At 39.7% G+C, this 18,495-nt stretch overlaps 1 protein-coding gene across 20 annotated transcripts in view; it reads right to left on the bottom strand.

Annotated features, from left to right (window-relative positions):
- The window catches only part of CELF2 (CUGBP Elav-like family member 2), a 621,764-nt gene that overhangs the window by 120,253 nt on the left and 483,016 nt on the right, over window positions 1-18,495 (bottom strand). For all 20 annotated transcript variants that reach the window (XM_075345303.1, XM_075345302.1, XM_075345301.1 and 17 more), the window contains one exon: window positions 4,874-5,008. In XM_075345303.1, the coding sequence (XP_075201418.1) occupies window positions 4,874-5,008 (135 nt within the window). The remainder of the gene's footprint in view (window positions 1-4,873; window positions 5,009-18,495) is intronic.

Raw genomic sequence — 18,495 nt, forward strand, 5'->3', positions numbered from 1 at the left:
AAGCATAGTTCGAGTATTGTTAGTAAATGCATAAACCATGAATCTCAAGTAAAAATGGAAAACCATAAATGATCGTAAAGCAATCATCAAAAACACATTATTGTGATTCTGACTTTTATGTTGTCTTGTATGTTCTTTCGTAAATGTGAGGTCAACCACTTTACCAATACATCAGAAGATCTTGTTTACCTCATTTGTTAACACTCAGAGGACACACTCTTAAAATATGAAAAGGACAGACCAAAAAAAACGGTGGAAAAAAAAAGAATTGCAATTTGTAATGTACTCTGTTTTTATTTTTCACCATTTTACATCACTTTTCCAATGTAAAAAACCATTATTGTTTACATCAAAAGGCAGTGGATCTGAAATGGACCCTACACAATTGCCAAGATTAAGGCTCTGTGCGCACTGGGAAATGGAACTTTCTTGAGAAAATTCCGCATCCTCTCAAAGATTACCGCACTCGCGGTAAAAAACCGCGGGAAACCGCACCCGAAAACCGCATGCGGTTTGCCGCGGTTTGCCGCGGTTTTACCGCGGTATTGTTCGCGGTATTGCCGCGGTTTTGCCGCGTGCGGGTTGGGATGTGCTTTATTGCATTCACTGCAATAAAGCACATTGAAAAAAAAAAAAAAAAAAAAAAAAAAAAGTCATTTAATTCTGAGTAGATAGATAGACAGAAGAATAGATAGAGGGATAGATAAACTGACAGATAGAGGGATAGATAGATAGATAGAGGACAGATCGCTGCATTTCCCACGGTCGGCAGTGAGTTCACATTACCGGCCGTGGGAAATGACCGATAATTACCTCTCCTGTCTGCTGCATTCAGCCTGTGTCTGTGACACATCGCGGCTGGATGTCAGCAGTGCAGGACGCCGGAGTCGGAGCTGTGTGGATTACGCCGGAGCTTTGGTGCGGGAGGGGTTAATAAAATGGTGAACGAGGCTTGTTTGTTTTATTTAAAATAAAGAATTTTTGGTGTCTGTGTTTTCTTCACTTTACTTACGGGTTGATCATGTCAGCTGTCACATAGACGCTGCCATGATCAAGCCTGGGGTTAATGGCGGTGGTCCCCCATCATCATTAACCCTTGTATTACCTTGCCACCACTGCTACACGGTGGCAAGAAGAGCCGAGGACACGCCGGCAGTGCCGCATATTGCATGCGACAGTGCCGGGGCAGCTGCGGCTGATATTCTCGGCTGCGGGAGGGGGAGTGAGGCGGGGGACATTACCCCTGCCCCTCTCCCTCCCCAGCCTGAGAATACCGGGCCGCCGCTGTGTGCTTACCTCGGCTGGACGGTGAATATGCAGCGGAGCCCACGTTCTTTTTTTTCTATATTTCCGTTTTCTTTCTATGTGTGTTCTATGTGTCTGTGTCTATGTGTTCTATGTCTGTGATGTGTTCTATGTCTGTGATGTGTGTGTGTTTACTCTCTGCACGACTTCCTGTTCCTGTAATGACATCACTTCCCTGCAAAACCGCAAGCAAGTGATGTACATTACCGGAGGTAAACCGCGAAATACCGCAGGGAATAACGCAGCAAAACGCAGTGAACCGCACAGAATTTGCTGCCTGCGTTATTCCCTGCGGGATTTCATGATTAACATTGAGTCAATGGAGTGAAATCCCGCAGCGATGTGCGGAAAAGAAGTGACATGCACTTGTTTTTGCTGCGGGATTTCCGCAGCAAAACACGCAGCTGTCAAATTCCGCCCAGTGCGCACAGGATTTTTTTTCTCCATAGGATTTGCTGGTGATTCACTGCAGAGATGTTATGAACATTTTCTGCAGCGAAACATGCAGCAAATCCGCGGCAAAATCCGCGAAAAATCCGGTAAGTGCGCACATAGCCTTAAGGGGTGGCTCACTACTCTGCGGTAATGACGACATGCCTGTAAAACTGATAGGGAAGGGTTTTTCAAAATACCTTGATCAGCGAATTCTGCCTGTGAGTGACGCTATCATGATCCACTCATTCCCATGAAGTGACCCCCAGGCTCCATGACATCTGATGTCCAGTGATGTCACGTCAATTTCCAGTTCACCTGACATCACCGAGGCCGACCTCAGTCTCCCTGAGTCACTGGGCTGTGGGTGACGTTTCACCGCTCATCACAGCCCAGCATCATAGCCCAGCATCTCGTGTGCGCTCTGCTTCACTGCAGAATGCTATAAGCAGGAACAATGCTGGGCTGTGACGAGCAGTGAAACATTGCCCACAGTCCAGTCACTCAGGAAGACTGGGGCCGGCCGTGGAGATGTCAGGTCAACTGGAAGTTGACATGACATAACAAGATGCCACAGGTTACGGAGCCTGGGGGTAGGGGGGGGGGGTCACTTCATGGGAATGAGCGGACCCCAATAGTGTCACTCACAAGCAGAATTCGCTGATCAAAGTATTTAGACAAAGCCTCCCCTATCAGTTTTACAGAGATGTGGCCACTACCATAGAGTAGTGAACCACCCCTTTAACTATAATTGAAATGAAACTCTTCTCTCTGAGAAATATGAGATTTGTATAGTTTTTTAAAGAGGTTGCTCCCTTCAGTAAATGCAGAGGCTCTCTGATGGGCTGGTGCGCTATCGACATGACATCAGCACTAGGTAGACCCATGGAGGCTGAGTATAGCACTTTTTGTGTTGTTATAATATCCCGCAGCCAGGGACCAACATTTACTGAAAGGGAACAACCATTTAACATTTGGATGTAAAGAAGAATGGTTTCACTCACTGACAATATATAGAAATCTTTAGTATGGTGAGCTCAAACAAAAGTATATTATAACTTGCAAAATGTTCCATAAAAATGTAGTTTATATTATTTATGCAAACCAAGGAACCCTTTCTAAAGTAAACCCATGTAAGGCCATCATATTATAACTACAGGTCCATGCTTTAATTAGCTAAATGACACAAAATTATTTTGTGATGGTCTACTACTGGGAGAACAGACCTGTAGCTGTAATATGTTAGGACTGTACATTTCCGGAGATCTGCTTCAAAGGGAGTCTGTCAGCACACAATGATTGTTTGAATTAGGCAAAAGTGCTCGGTGCACCCTTGGTGTGGCCAAGTAGTTAACTGCAAATTTCCTAATATTCCACCTGCTTGTTTTTAGCTATATCAGCCCCTCTCTCGCTCATGTAAAACCACAGCTGTCAATCAAGGAAGTGGGGGGGTAAGAATAGATGCAAAAAAAATAAGTGGAAAGGTCACTTAACTACTCGGTCACACCAAGAGTTCACTGAGCAACTATGCTTAGTTTGAACAGTCATTTTGTAAGAATAGACTTCCTCTAATTATGTTAAAATAGAGCACTGGCAAATGTTGCCACATTAGTTTTACAAACAGTAAATAATCAATTAAGAATATAAATTATTCCATATAAAAATTACATTTATCAGATTGCACTTATGTTATAAATTTATATCAAACTAGGTATTGGGCCTAGTAAGACATATTAGTGTTGCCTAATTAATGAAGTGCTTGTCAAAGAGGCTGTCCTGACATGAAAATGAGACCTTTGTACTCCTCATAATGAAGTTTGGGAAATAAATTTAGATGCCTTTGCTAAAATATAAGATTGTCCTAAGGACCTCTTTGGCTTGGTATGATGTTCTGATCAAATAATAACTGAGATTATGGTAGGCCAACATGACAGTGACTAGGAAGTTACCTATGTCTATTCATGTTATATTAGGCAAAATATGACTTAAAATCAATGTATCAACAATGTGTCGGTGTTCCAAATAACAATAAAAAAATCAAATTGTGGATTTCTAGTTTTCAGGGCACATTTAAAAATTGGAGACGTGATCCCACTAAAATCATTATTGGTCCTTTTTATTAGAACAGTTTTTAAGCATAAGGACTATTCCAATTTTGTAATAATTTTCGTAACCCTTACAGCTATATTTGCACATCGCAGAAATATATTTGTGTTATCAAGACTGATTATTTCTCTTGTAACAATGACAATAAAGAAATAAACTTGATTACACATATATATTATCTTAGCCAAATACCATCTTATTAACTTAAGGCCTCATTAGTTAGTTTTAAAAAATTGTCTAACAAAAAGCGAATGACTTAGAGAAAAGGACCTGGCGTCAAATTTATTACATTGCACCAAAATAGTGCAAGTATTTTGCCACATAATAAAGATATAAAGTAAAAATAAAAACCAAAAGGTATCATAAGGAAGGAAAAAAAGTGTCTACCATGTCTAGAAAAAAAGCCTAATTAATGGCCCAGTGTTGGCCACTGGGATGGTTTAGCACAACTTCTGCCTTGTCTAGGTTTAAAACAGTAATACTATTTCTGTCTATTGAATTTATAAGTCTTCTACCGTTTTTCAAAGTGGAATAAAATGGAGTAAAAAATGAGAAAATCAGTGGCACTGGTACTTTGAATATATATTATCCACTAGATATGGCTACAGGAATGGTTTATATAAGATATTAGATTGAAAGGCTTCAAATCTCAGAATAGTTTAAAGAACAATGAATTAATTTGTCTGGTGAAATGGACTCTACTGGTAACACTGGCAGCCGTAAGTATTACATTTGGAAATACTCCTTTAAAGAGCTGCAAGCGGTTTCCACGCAAGTGAATGAAGATAAATTGCCTTATCCATGTTGCATTGTAATAGATAACTCACTAAGTCATGCTTTCCATGGAGACCCTCTTTGACTTTACAAATAAAAGTGATTACTTCTTTCCATCTTGTAGGAAAGTTCATGTGGGTAACTACATCGCATGGGAAGCAATCTGGAGTGACCCCTGGCCCAACACATCTGCTGTCTGTGACATATTGCTCCAATTAACTGTTAAGGAAAGGGTCTTTACAGACGGCACACTCACCTCGACTCAGTCCGTCAGGTCCCCGCAGGATTCTGCATTCTTCTATTTGACCAAATGGAGAAAACATCACCCTGATATCGTTCTCGTTACACTTCTTCGAAACCATGCCTATGAACAATTTTCTGTCTTCCACGGCTAGAAGATAAAAATAATGAATGAGCAAAGGCCATTTCATCTTTTTATTCCTGTGATCAATGCTTCATTACCACATCAAAACCAGCTGCGATCATGTGAGTCTTTCTTTGTGCTTTACACAGGTCCCAGGAAGGCAAATGCTTACTCTTTATTTCGCATTTATTTCTTTCTTCCTTTTTTATTTCTTTCTTTTTTTTTTTTTTTTTTGCTGTGATGCTACTACAGCTCACAGCATGATAAGAAGCTGCTGCTCATCCAGATACATTCATTCCAGTCACTTAAACACACTGGGCGAAAAGTTACATTTCACGTCTATGGGATACACTGCATTTTAGTAAATCTTAGAAATAGCTGAACAGCAGTAGCAATCAAATGCCCATGAATAAATGGTAAACTTTCCAACTCTATCATTTTCACCCAGGTCTTCATTTTAAACACAGTGGTTGACGATATCAGGGGGGTCATGCTACAGATGTACAAATAACATTTCAAAGTCCATTATGGGGTAACTCCAGAGAATCCAGAATTGTGTTCAATAATCAAAATGCACTTGATTCTTTGTTAAAAAGTATCTATCCCCAATATGTAATTTTTCTATGATTTTACCCACATGATAAATATAAAGTACAATATCCGGTTACTGCTTTTTGTTACTCATACACTGATCCTCCTGAATTTTATCTGTGAAGCTAAATAAAATGGCTTATGGGTTCAACCTCCAATCTCCTGATAATACATAGCTTAATCCCTACTACAAGCTACAAGTTCACAGGGATTCTCTTTGGTTCTGTTCTAACAGTAAATGTGATTGGTTAAAACCATCATTGTGGCTCAATTCTTTAGACTCGTTAAATACATACACTAGATAGACTCATCCACTCCCAAAATAATATCCTAGTAGCCTCTTCAGAGAGAAAGAGAGCAGGTGCTCTAGTGCCCCCTATTGGAAATTGCAATCCAAAAAGTCAATATTGACCTTTTGAAGGGTCTTGCCACATGATTTAGGACAAAAAGTAAAATCAGAAACTGTATTTCTAGACACTTTCTGGTTCGGCCTCTTACCCTAAAGGCCGCTTTACACGCTGCAATATCGTTACCGATATCGCTAGCATGCGTACCCGCCCCCATCGGTTGTGCGACATGGGCAAATCGCTGTCCGTGGCGCACAACATCGCGCGGATCCGTCACACTACTTACCTGCCTAGCGACGTCGCTGTGGCCAGCGAACCGCCTCCTTTCTAAGGGGGCGGTTCATTCAGCGTCACAGCGACGTCACAGCAGCATCACTGAACCGCCGCCCAATAGAAGTGGAGGGGCAGAGATGAGCGGGACGTAACATCCCGCCCACCTCCTTCCTTCCTCATTGCGGGCGGACGCAGGTAAGGTGAGGTTCTTCGTTCCTGTGGTGTCACACATAGTGATGTGTACTGCCGCAGCAACGAGGAACTACATCGCTATCTGCAGCAGCAGCCATAATCGAGAATAGGGGGGCATGTCACCGATGAGCGATTTTGAACGTTTTTGCGACGATTCAAAATTGCTCATAGGTGTTACACGCAACGACATCGCTAATGCGGCCGGATGTGCATCACAAATTCCGTGACCCCAACGAGATCGCTTCAGCGATGTTGCAGCGTGTAAAGCGGCCTTAAGTCACGTGGTAAGGCCTTTTAAAGGTTGATATTGACTTTTAGGATTGTTACTTCCAATGGAGTTCATTATGTTTTCTTCTCTGAAAAGTCTACATAAATTTCCCGTGAAGTATTGCATTGCCTTTTATACGTCTACATCAACTGCATGATCTCCTCAATAAATGTTTTTACCTCTTATGCACCCTTTCAGAGGCCTCTCGCTCAACCAAATCAGTTCTCCTGCTTTGTACTCATGAGGAACAAACACTTCAAAACATGCTTGCAAGTGGAATTTATAGTTTGGCTTCTTATCCTAAGTCATCTGGAAAGGCCCTAAAAAGGGTTGCTACCAACTTTTTGGATTGCTAGATTCAATAAGCGGCATTCAATTTCCTAATCTCTTCCTCTCTGAAGAAGCTGTTGCATATTCCAATTCCGAGGGGAGCATTGTTGGCGTAAAGTGTCACACCGCACCCACTAGTCGGGTTCTGGCCAGAAGTATGCATATCGCATACTTGGCTACTGCTTCCAGGTCTGATATTGGCGAATCCTCGCAGGGTACAGTGTATGCGCTGGGAGGATTCACAAGTCTGCAGTCGCACAGAGTGACTGCAGACTTTTCAGTCTGCACTAGAGAACACCTTAAATGGATGTCTGTGATGGATGCTACAAAGTTGCATCTATTTCTATATGGCAGCTAGATAACACATCCAACAGTACACATTTTTTACTGCACACCATTGTATAGAATAGTTATTTTCTACTATTCTTTGCAATATACTGTTTTGTACCAACTAGGCAAAGTCCAAAGTGACAATCTTTAAGTTTGTATTACTTAAGAAACCGTATTGAAAATTTCCTGGTGTATGTACTAAGGCCCTGATTTTTCAAGGTGGAATACTGGCATAAAACACTTTCAAATCTTGCAAGTTTTTCCCCCAAGAAAAAAGCTGCACAAAATTTTTGAAACTTACATAAAATAGGCAAAGCTGGGGCAGGATGAGGCATTGCCATGCTCACCCAACAAATTCACAGCATTTTTAACAATTTTGAGGACAACCTCTATTTTATACACTATGGTCCCAATTCATTAAAGCAATTTTCCAGAATTCTGGAGTTAATTGTTTTGAAAAGTCGCAAAATTTTTGCGCAATCTTGGAGTTACACAAAAATTTAGCGGCTTTTGGTGTTTTCACACCTGTTTTTTTAAAACTCTGCCAAAATGGGTGCAGTTGGGGTGGGATAGAGGCATTTTGCTACAGATTGTCTAACTCATGTTGAGATGTAGCGCTCCCTATGCCTGAAATCCTTCTTCAGTCATGGAGGTAAATGCCACTAGTCAGACCCTGCTGTTTCATGAAGAGGCATGCACCTTTGATTTCCCTCATCGAGACCGGTGACAAAATCACCAATCTTGATGAATCATGGCCTATATTTTTTCATGGTGCTGCAATATTTACTATTTTTTTCCCTTGAGATATATGGGGCGGTCTCTCTCTCCGATCCACCACAGAGCAATGGCCTTCCTTGTCATAAAGGCTTTATCTCTTAGGAAACCCATACCACCATAAGACCATAATTCTTCATCCAAGATTCTGAATTCTAAGCTCTGCATTCTTCAGGGTATCCACCAATCCTGATACCGGGTCTACAACTTCAGACCAAAATCTCAGAACAGTCCCGAAACTTGCTGTCATCATTATATGTAACTGATGCGGTTTTTCTTAAACACATTAATGTTAAAGCATTATACAAACTAATATCAAAATCAGGACAATGTGTCAAAAATCACGAGTGACAGATATTTTGTTTCAATTACTGTACAGTTAAGCTACATCCATAAATAATCTCTTTTGTACAAGTTTGTAGAGATTTCCGCTTTTAATATGTGACACATCAATGTGTCAGGAAACAGTGGATGGAAATCTCATCTTTCATCAATATCATTAGTCCTACCGCTCAACATCATTATTTAGGAAATGGCAAATCCGCCTGAAAGCCATTGAAGTTAGAGTTTGCACCAGGCTGTGATTTGAGCTGTCCTTATTAGTATTGGTATAAGAAGCCCGATGCAGCCATACCGTTATATAGCCATCATATTAATGCTTACATTGTAATTCTCACTATCCTTAACGAACATACTTCCTGCCCAAACTCCACTTTACATTGAAATATTTGCTGAGTATTGTTATCACTAGAGAAGAGCCCCTGGAAATACTCATTGATTTAGCAAAGATTTACTGTTTTCTTCTATGACCAAAGGAAAAGCTTTTCGTTTTAATTGCAGCCATTCTCTTTAGCAGTGGTGCCTGCTGGCAGTAGCAGCTATCATTTTGTCTTTGTTAGATTCCCAGTTTAGCTGGAAGGGCGAACATCATGGATAATTGTGAATACTTTCACAGCAATCTCAGGAATGGAGTTACACATACTTTGAAACTTTAGACACATATCAAATATGACCTTCTGATACACCATATCTGGTTCCACAGAACGGGCTTTGTTCACAGAGTCACGGTAGGTTATAGCCAGGATATTAATAGCCACAATAATTGCAGTATTTTTCTAAACCAAAGTATACAGCTGAGACATTTGTGCAGCCACTCTTGCGGTGAAATTATGTGAAGAGCATGAAAGTGCACTACATTTCTACCTAGAGATAAAACCAGGCTGCCATGCTGATATGCTTTTTTTAGCATGGGAGATTGCACTCTTCTTCTAGAAGTTTAGTTGTACCGTCTTTTGCTTTGTAAAATATTGTGTTTCTAAGGTCAAAAGACTATTTTTTTAGTACCAGTCAGCAAATAAATATTATAGAAGGTGAGATACTATAGTTAGGGTCCATCCTGATTAGGTACACCTTCTAACAGTGAGATGGGTTTTACACTCTTTCGATCAAAGTAGTGTCAACTAAGTACGGTACCCAATGTTATTTATATGTACTTCTACTATCTTTTTTTTACTTACTGCAGGGTATTTGCTCATTGTTTTTTCTAGATTTTGCCTGGTAATGGCCACAGTGTGAATGTGCACCTACACATTACCATATCCCAACAGATGTGCCGTCACCTATTTACGGTTTAACTCTTGTAGAAGGTTGGATTCAAATAATGGTTTATTAATGTCACATAATGGGAAAGGTTGTTTGATTTGCTTCAGTGGAAGGTGAGAAAAGCCTCCACTTCATTCCACAGAGGACTGCATAATAAGCCAAATTAGTGGCCAGCAGTAAAGGCTCTTCTACTAAGACTAGGTGCAGATTTCACGCTCGTATATGGATTTCAATGTGTGCAGCCAGTTAAGCATTGTGATCTGTATACGAACTCTGAGATATGGCAGTCTGAATTTGGTCGATGGCAAAATTTCCAATGTCCATGAAGTATGGTCTGAATAAGGACCAAGATTTTCAAACTGACTGAAGGTATCCTGGCCTAAAATAATCAGCATCATTGCATATATGAGGCTTTTGAGTTCCTGGAGACCCACAGTGAGCCATGAAATCATACTTATATCATGATATATGGACATCTGAATTCAACCAAAGGTCGAATTCACACATTGGATTTTAATACAAAACGGATGAGATTTGTAAATTGTCAGTTCACATCACAGACCCAGGCCTTGAAATGTATAAGTTTGATGTAACATAGACCTTACAAAAAAAACCCTAAACCTCATAAAGCAGCAATAGGCTATAATGTGTCCATGTGCTATCAATAAAAACAATTCTTGGCACTCGTATGAGAAAGACATATGAGTGAAATACGGAGGCCACAAGTCTGCATTCCGCATATGCGGGTCCAAGTCTAAGGCATTATTCACATCTGTTATTATCACATATGTGCGCACAGACACATTATAGTGTAATATATGTCCATTTTTTATGGATTAATGGTTTAAAAAAATGAGAAAATTCACAGTTTGGTCTAATTTGTGAATTAACTCTCCAATTCCAATCACAGAATTTACATTTCGAAGGGATAGCTCACAGATCTAATTCAAGTAGAATCTGAATAGATGAATAGAGATTGTGCTAAGGCCCGAGGAACAATTATTATCATCCTCATCATGAAATGGTATGGACTATGTTTGTTTTGAGAATGTCTACTTAGTGTCAAGACCATCAAGGTGTTTCTTTGGTTTCGTAATTTAGCTTATTTTGTAGAGTATGAAGCTATATACCATTGGTATTTTACTTAATTCACTATGTTGGAGTGAAAGTCCTCTGTGTGTCAACTATCTGCGGTATCCCAGAATATGGTGATTTCATGAACTAATTGAGTTATCACATTACAGTGGAGGATGTGGGCATGAAATTACACTGGTGGACTAGTATTGAAGGTATGCTGTTGTAAAAAAGACAGTTTCTTTCTTGAATTAAAAGACTTTGTATCTAAAAAGAGAGAGATACACACAGATAAGAGATGGCTTCTGTTGAGTAACCGTCGTTTTATTTTTTTCCCCGATTAAAACAATAGTACACATGAAAATCAGAACTTTGTAATATATCTCATTAGTGAAATTTTCTTCTTTCTCCTCCAGGACTGATCATTTAATGTCAAAATTCTCAATTCATGGGTTTACTGTCTTCAGTGAATATAGACCTTAATATTACTGAAATAGGAGATGACAGTTGGAGCTCGCAAAGGTCTATGGAGAATTTAAACTATAGTTTCAGGAGAACTTATAGCAGAATGCCTCTGTCCGCCTCTAGCTCTTCCCCCCCTCTCCGCTCCATATATTTTTAAAGCACCAAATGTCATCTATCTAATAATGTGAAAGTCAGTATTCACTGGGTACAGATTTTACCCATGAATTGAGTGAAAGATCGGTTCAGAGGGAGAAAGAAGATTTATTACAAAGTTGCTTATTTTCATGAGTATGATTGAATTATGAAATAAAAAATAAAATTTGTGTTACTTTAAATATTGAGCTTTGGGAACCAGTCATTTCCACAGCTTGTGGATGTGACTGTCCTTGTGAGCTTGTCAGGATAACAAGAGCTGCCTACTATTTACATGCACTAATCAGCATTTTTTTTCCATGTGGACTTCATGTTCATGTGGAAAATAGACCATGTTCACTAGAAGATGAGCTACCACCACTGACCCAATTGAGGTCCATGGGGAAAATAGACCATGTTCACTAGAATATAAGGTACCACCATTGATCCATATGACGTCCATGTGGAAAATTGACTATGTTCACTAGAACATAAGCTGCCATCATTGATCCATGTGAGGTCCATGTGGAAAATAGACCATGTTCACTAGAACATTAGCTACCACCATTGATCCATTCGGAAAATAGACCATGTTCACTAGAAAATAAGCTACCACCATTGATTCATGTGAGGTCCATGTGGAAAATTGACTATGTTCACTAGAACATAAGGTACCACCATTGATCCATGTAAGGTCCATGTGGAAAACTGCTTATGTTCACTAGAACATAAGCTACCATCATTGATCCATGTGAGGACCATGTGGAAAATAGACCATGTTCACTAGAACATTAGCTACCACCATTGATCCATTCGGAAAATAGACCATGTTCACTAGAAAATAAGCTACCACCATTGATTCATGTGAGGTCCATGTGGAAAATTGACTATGTTCACTAGAACATAAGCTACCACCATTGGTCCATGTGAGGTCTATGTGGAAAACTGACTATGTTCACTAGAACATAAGCTACCACCATTGATCCATGTGAGGTCCATGTGGAAAATACACCATGTTCACTAGAACATTAGCTACCACCATTGATCCATGTGGAAAATAGACCATGTTCACTAGAAAATAAGCTACCATCATTGATCCATGTGAGGTCTATGTGGAAAATTGACTATGTTTACTAGAACATAAGCTACCATCATTGATCCATGTGAGGTCCATGTGGAAAATAGACCATGTTCACTAGAACATTAGCTACCACGATTGATCCATGTGAGGTCCATGTGGAAAACTGACTATGTTCACTAGAACATAAGCTACCAGCATTGATCCATGTGAGGTCCATGTGGAAAATAGACCATGTTCACTAGAACATTAGCTACCACCATTGATCCATGTGGAAAATAGACCATGTTTACTAGAAAATAAGCTACCACCATTGATCCATGTGAGCTCCATGTGGAAAACTGACTATGTTCACTAGAACATAAGCTACCACCATTGATCCATGTGAGGTCCATGTGGAAAATACACCATGTTCACTAGAACATTAGCTACCACCATTGATCCATGTGGAAAATAGACCATGTTCACTAGAAAATAAGCTACCACCATTGATCCATGTGAGGTCATGTGGAAAATAGACAATGTTCACTAGAACATAAGCTACCACCATTGGTCCATATGAGGTCCATGTGGAAAATTGACTATGTTCACTAGAACATAAGCTACCACCATTGGTCCGTGTGAGGTCCATGTGGAAAACTGACTATGTTCACTAGAACATAAGCTACCACCATTGATCCATGTGAGGCTCATGTGGAAAATAGATCATGTTTACTAGAACATATGCTGCCACCATTAGTCCATGTGAGGTCCATGTGGAAAATAGACAATGGTCACAAGAACATAAGCTGCCACCACTGATCCATGAGAGGCTCATGTGGAAAATAAATCATGTTCACTAGAACATATGCTGCCATCATTGGTCCAAGTGGGAAATAGACCATGTTCACTAGAACATAACTTACAATCATTGATCTATGTGAGGTCATGTGGAAAATAGACAATGTTCACTAGAACATAAGCTACCACCATTGGTCCATGTGAGGTCCATGTGTGCACTACCAAATATGAGGCAGCTTGTGGCGTTTATACTGAGCTGTGCTGCAAAATAATCTGCCAGATTTTCTATTTTCCATGAACTACCAATGTGTTCACTTAAATTGTGCAGTAAAGCACAAAGCAGAACTAGCAACCATAAATTATGAAAAAATAGAAGGTTTCATGCAACGTGAATACTAGAACAATTTCATACTTCAATTCTTGGTACTGGAAGATTAGAATTAAAGCCTGCATCACAATACAGATGTAGCAGACTTTAATTTGATATCAATCTTAATGATATCATGCTATGATTTTATAGTTATATCGAATTTAAAATAAATCTACTCCATTCTGCATGAATCATGGTTATTGCAGTCCTATGTAAACCAGCAGAGACCACGTCACATCAAAATAAGTTGTGCTTCAAAATTATTTAGTCAGAGATTTGAGTATTCACATTAAAATTTCCTCCAGTTGCCTTTGTTAGCCAGCCATAAATATGAATATTAAAAAAAAGGCATCATTAGATCAACACATCAATAATTCTTCATATTTTGCTCTAGCCAACTAAATTACCTGCAATATTCAGGGTGAGGACAGCCATGTTTTCTGTCTGTGTGCTGTCTTTCTGCACAACAGACGACACGCTGGGCCAGAAATAATCTCTGCACCAGTCCAAACCAGCAATTTTTACCATGAACCTATGGTTTGTGTGAAAAAAATGGCAGCTCACCTTAGACGGGTCAGTTTTAAGGACCAAACTAATGCTTATAAATAGCAGGCAGCTCCTGGACCTGTCCAATATGTGGATGAGCGCAAGGAACACTTGGAGACAGGTAGATCTGCTATTTGTAGATGTCAGTGGCCCTTTTTTGATACGGTCATGTGAGCTCTGTCATATACCATTCATTGAAAACAAATGGCAGCTCACCTTACCCTGGACAGTTTTAACCAAAGTAATGCATGTAAATATCAGGCAGCTCCTGGACCTGTCCTCGATGTGGATGGAACATGGAACAACAGTCTGAGCCAGTCAGGTCTGCAGTTTGGAGATGTCAGTGGCCCTTTTTTGGGTAAGGTTATGTGAGCCCTGCCTTAAACTACTTATATGAATGTATGAATCTAAATGAGGATGACAAGTTACTAAAGTGTTAAAAGGATATATTCAGTTACTTCTTCTTTCTGTGAAAAACTCATTGAAGATTTGAAGAGAAATAATTGTTCTTAGCAAATGATCTGTATCAAATGAATGAACAATCATTCTATCTTCTTTACTTGCCAAACTTAGAAATGTCACACAGCATCGTCGTTTAACATGCTGCAAAATGCACATTTTCTAGTTGCATAACTTGGGAGTGGATAATCGGCAAATGTTAGCCTGGGGTTCATTCGCATGATAATTGCCTAAAGCATTGTATGACTGGCTGAATATTATTAATTAAATACTATTACTCACCATAATCTAGAAATCTGCTTACACAAAAGTTTCATTTTAGTACATAGGTGGTGGTCGGGTATGACTGTAACAATTCCCTACTAGCTCTAATTTGTACAGTCATTTCCCTAAATAACCCCTGGATGTTCCATTATAATGAAAAAAACCTCATTGATTAGCCATACTTGTGACTTAAGAAATCTGAGAGAGTATGCAGACGTCTATATTTTACACTTAACACTGACACCTCTGTTTAGACTATTGGGTAGGAGAGAAGAGAATATCATTAGTTGAGAATACATTCTTTAACTTACTCTTAAGGTATGCCTGAACCTTGTCACATGCGCATGATGGTGGCATATACTAATGCTACATCTAGTGATGAGTGAGCACTACCATGCTCAAGTGCTCGGTACTTGTGATGAGCAGTTGGACGCCCGGACGGGCTCAACTCAAGTATAATGGAAGAAAATGAGAAACTCAAGCATTTTTCCAGAAGATCTTTTGGAAAAATGCTCAAAGTCTCCCATTGACTTTGATTATACTTGGTACTTGAATCGTGCACATAGAAGTGTCCAACTGCTCATTACAGCACCAAACACCCAAGTGCTCACTCATCACTAGTTACATTCAAGGTCAAATATCCAGGTGTACCAAACTGTAATTGACATAAAGAGTGGATTATGATTTGTGCCATGTTATTTAATATATACATTTAAGGCCACCAAACAAATAAGACCAAAGTTGTCCAAAGCTGTTGGTATCGTCAGGATTGTCTAACAGTCTAATGTATATGGGGGCCTTACTACACTACCCCGACATATAACTTCAAAGCTGGGATGTTGAATTTCAGCAGCCAATCCTTTTTTGTCTTCCTGGAGATAAGCAGTTGTGAGAGGAGTCTTTGTTATAGAGAACACAGGAGCAAACACTGCATCTTTGAAGGTCCTGATCTTCAAGAATATAGGGCACCTGCAGAAGGGAGCTTCAAAATGTAGTGGAATGGACAACTCACAAGCAGCTAATAAAATCACTACCTTGTTACAGATGCCATAAAGTGAGCAAACTGTTCTGAAAGGGGGAGGGTATGAGCGGCTTCATCCTTCGTACTAGAAAGATTTTTGTAGCAAAGTGTCTACTATTTTGCACTTATAGATAAAGTAAAAATACCCTGTTTTTCCAAAAATAAGACCTCCCCCAAAAATAAGCCCAGCAAGAATTTTCAGTATTTTTGGTTTAAGGCTGAAATATAAGCCCTACCTCGAAAATAAGCCCTATTCGTGCTTCAATAATTAAGTGTCCATGCAGCTAAAAAAAGTAAAAAAAGTACTGCAGGACACTTCATTATAGAAAGCAGACACCCTCAAAGGAGAGAAGAAAGTAGACATCAGATAGCACAAACACACTCACCAAGTCTGGTGATACCGATTACTTCTGGCTGGCAGGGGAACCTGGGACACAGTGCAGTGGAACGTATAGTGGACCTGCGATGGAATGCATGCATGCATTTCACCGCTGAGTCCTCCATGTATTTCACTGCAGGTCATTGCGCTCCACTGCACTGCGTCCCATCTTTCCCTGTTGGCCGGAAGCAATCGGTATTCCCAGATGTGGTGAGTGAGTGTGTGTGTGCGATCTGGTGTGTGATGGTGTGTGCGACCTGATGTGTGTTTATGTGTGTGTGTCTGAGTGTGTGTGTGAGATCTGAGGCATGTGAGTGTGTCGGCCAGAAGCAGGGGAGAACCACTGTGGAGCATACCTGCTGGGAGTGGCTGCCAAATATCGCAAGAGGATCTAGGAGCCACGCAGATGTCCGGGTTCTGGTAAAAAGGTGATGCTCCTGGGAAGGGGGGGTCTGCATGTTGGCGGGGTAAACTTACCTCCAACAGTGTTTCCCCAAACATACGATCTACCCAAAAATAAGCCCTAGCACTTTTTGCGGAGCAAAAAAAAAAAAAGTGTAACACAGTGTCTTATTTTTGAAAAAACACAGTATATGGAGTGATGCATTAAGACTAGTGATGAGCGAGCACTACCATGTTTGGGTGCTTTGTACTCGAAACGAGCCGTTGGATGCTTGGACAGGCTCGACATGTGTACCGAGTATAATGGAAGTCATTGGGGGACTCAAGCATACTCTTGGAAGATCTTCAGGAAAAATTCTTGAGCTCCCCATTGACTTCCGTTATACTCGGTACACGAGTCGCAACCATCAGAGCATTCAATTGCTCGTTATCAGTACTGAGCACCTGAGCATTGTAGGGTTTGCTCATCACTAATTAATTCCAATATTTGTATTTTTCATTATTTTCACTTTACAAACAAATCATTACCAGGATCTTTTGAGCGGCTGTTAGAAATACACTACTTATAAGCATTATCTATTTTTGTACTATGACATCAAAGCATTGCTATGAAGAACCAATCCAACAACAGCATTTGAGGAAATCTGTTAGAATGAATTAGGTGATAATGGCTGACTTTCATGTTATTGTCTTGTTGTCAGCACGACACGAGGTAGTATTTTCCTGAATGAGATGCTGTTGGAAAGAGAAGTATGATATTATCTAGTTTTCACTCTCCCTTATTTATCCAAGCTGATCATTTTTCCTGAGGTGGTTAAACATCAATCGTGAAAAGTGCTCCATATGGGAAGTACACATTGCTATCTAAGAGCTAATCCTTTGATTGGTAATGATCTTGAATTGGTTGGAAATGAAGCAGATGCTCTTCAGCTATCAGTGGGTTATCTTTTTCCGTGGTGCTAACAGGCAGTAGAATGTAGACCACCACGGCTGAACATTGACAATCAGACTCACCACGTTTATACACTGTGTATTTACTAAAGCAGATGCTACAAGATGTTATATTTGCATTAAATCTTCCCTTATATTGTACATCTGAATTGGTAGTTACTGATTTATGCACAGTTAATGCAAACTGAAATCTCGTTTTTTGGGTTTAAAATGCTTAAAGTATTCTGTATTCTCTTTTTATGATTTTATTCTATCCATTCTCTAAATGGCATGCAAATTCAATTCATTGTTAATGAGCAGGCTGTCAGAGCCAGTTTTGAAGTACAGCTACGGAGTTAGAATTTTTCCCCCGTGAGACTTTCCGGCACACATATTTATTTTTATTATTGTGCAAATTATTTAAGCAGAGTTGTTGTATTTCCATTTTTTTTGTTTGTGGTATTTTTCTTTCCTGTTTGTTAAGAGACCTCCTTTTTTTTCTTAGAAAAAGGGGCAATTCCCTCAGATACAGAAAATAATTTTGTTGTAACAAAGTCAGTAAAATGAGAACAAAGTGTACATGTTTTAGCTCTGGTTTCTTTATGTTATTTCGCATCCCTGAATGTGTAGTTATTTGGGCTCTTCCTCCAGTCCTGGCGTCAGCAACGCAAAGATGTGAAGCCAACAAAGGTTTATATCAAAGCGCTAATAGGCAGATCTTTGATTCATTTGTTGAAAATAGTCCAAATCAGCAAAACGTTGAACCTTCAACAGCAGTGGTAACGTATTGAAACATGTAAATCATAACTATTATTCTTGTATTTGCGCCACAGAATGTCACCTTTTAAAATGTAAAAGAAAAGTATAATAAATGTAGTCAACCATTTTCACACATTTTAAAGCGAAC

Source organism: Anomaloglossus baeobatrachus, chromosome 4 (genome assembly GCF_048569485.1).
Source record: "Anomaloglossus baeobatrachus isolate aAnoBae1 chromosome 4, aAnoBae1.hap1, whole genome shotgun sequence".
NCBI classification, from domain to species: Eukaryota; Metazoa; Chordata; class Amphibia; order Anura; family Aromobatidae; genus Anomaloglossus; species Anomaloglossus baeobatrachus.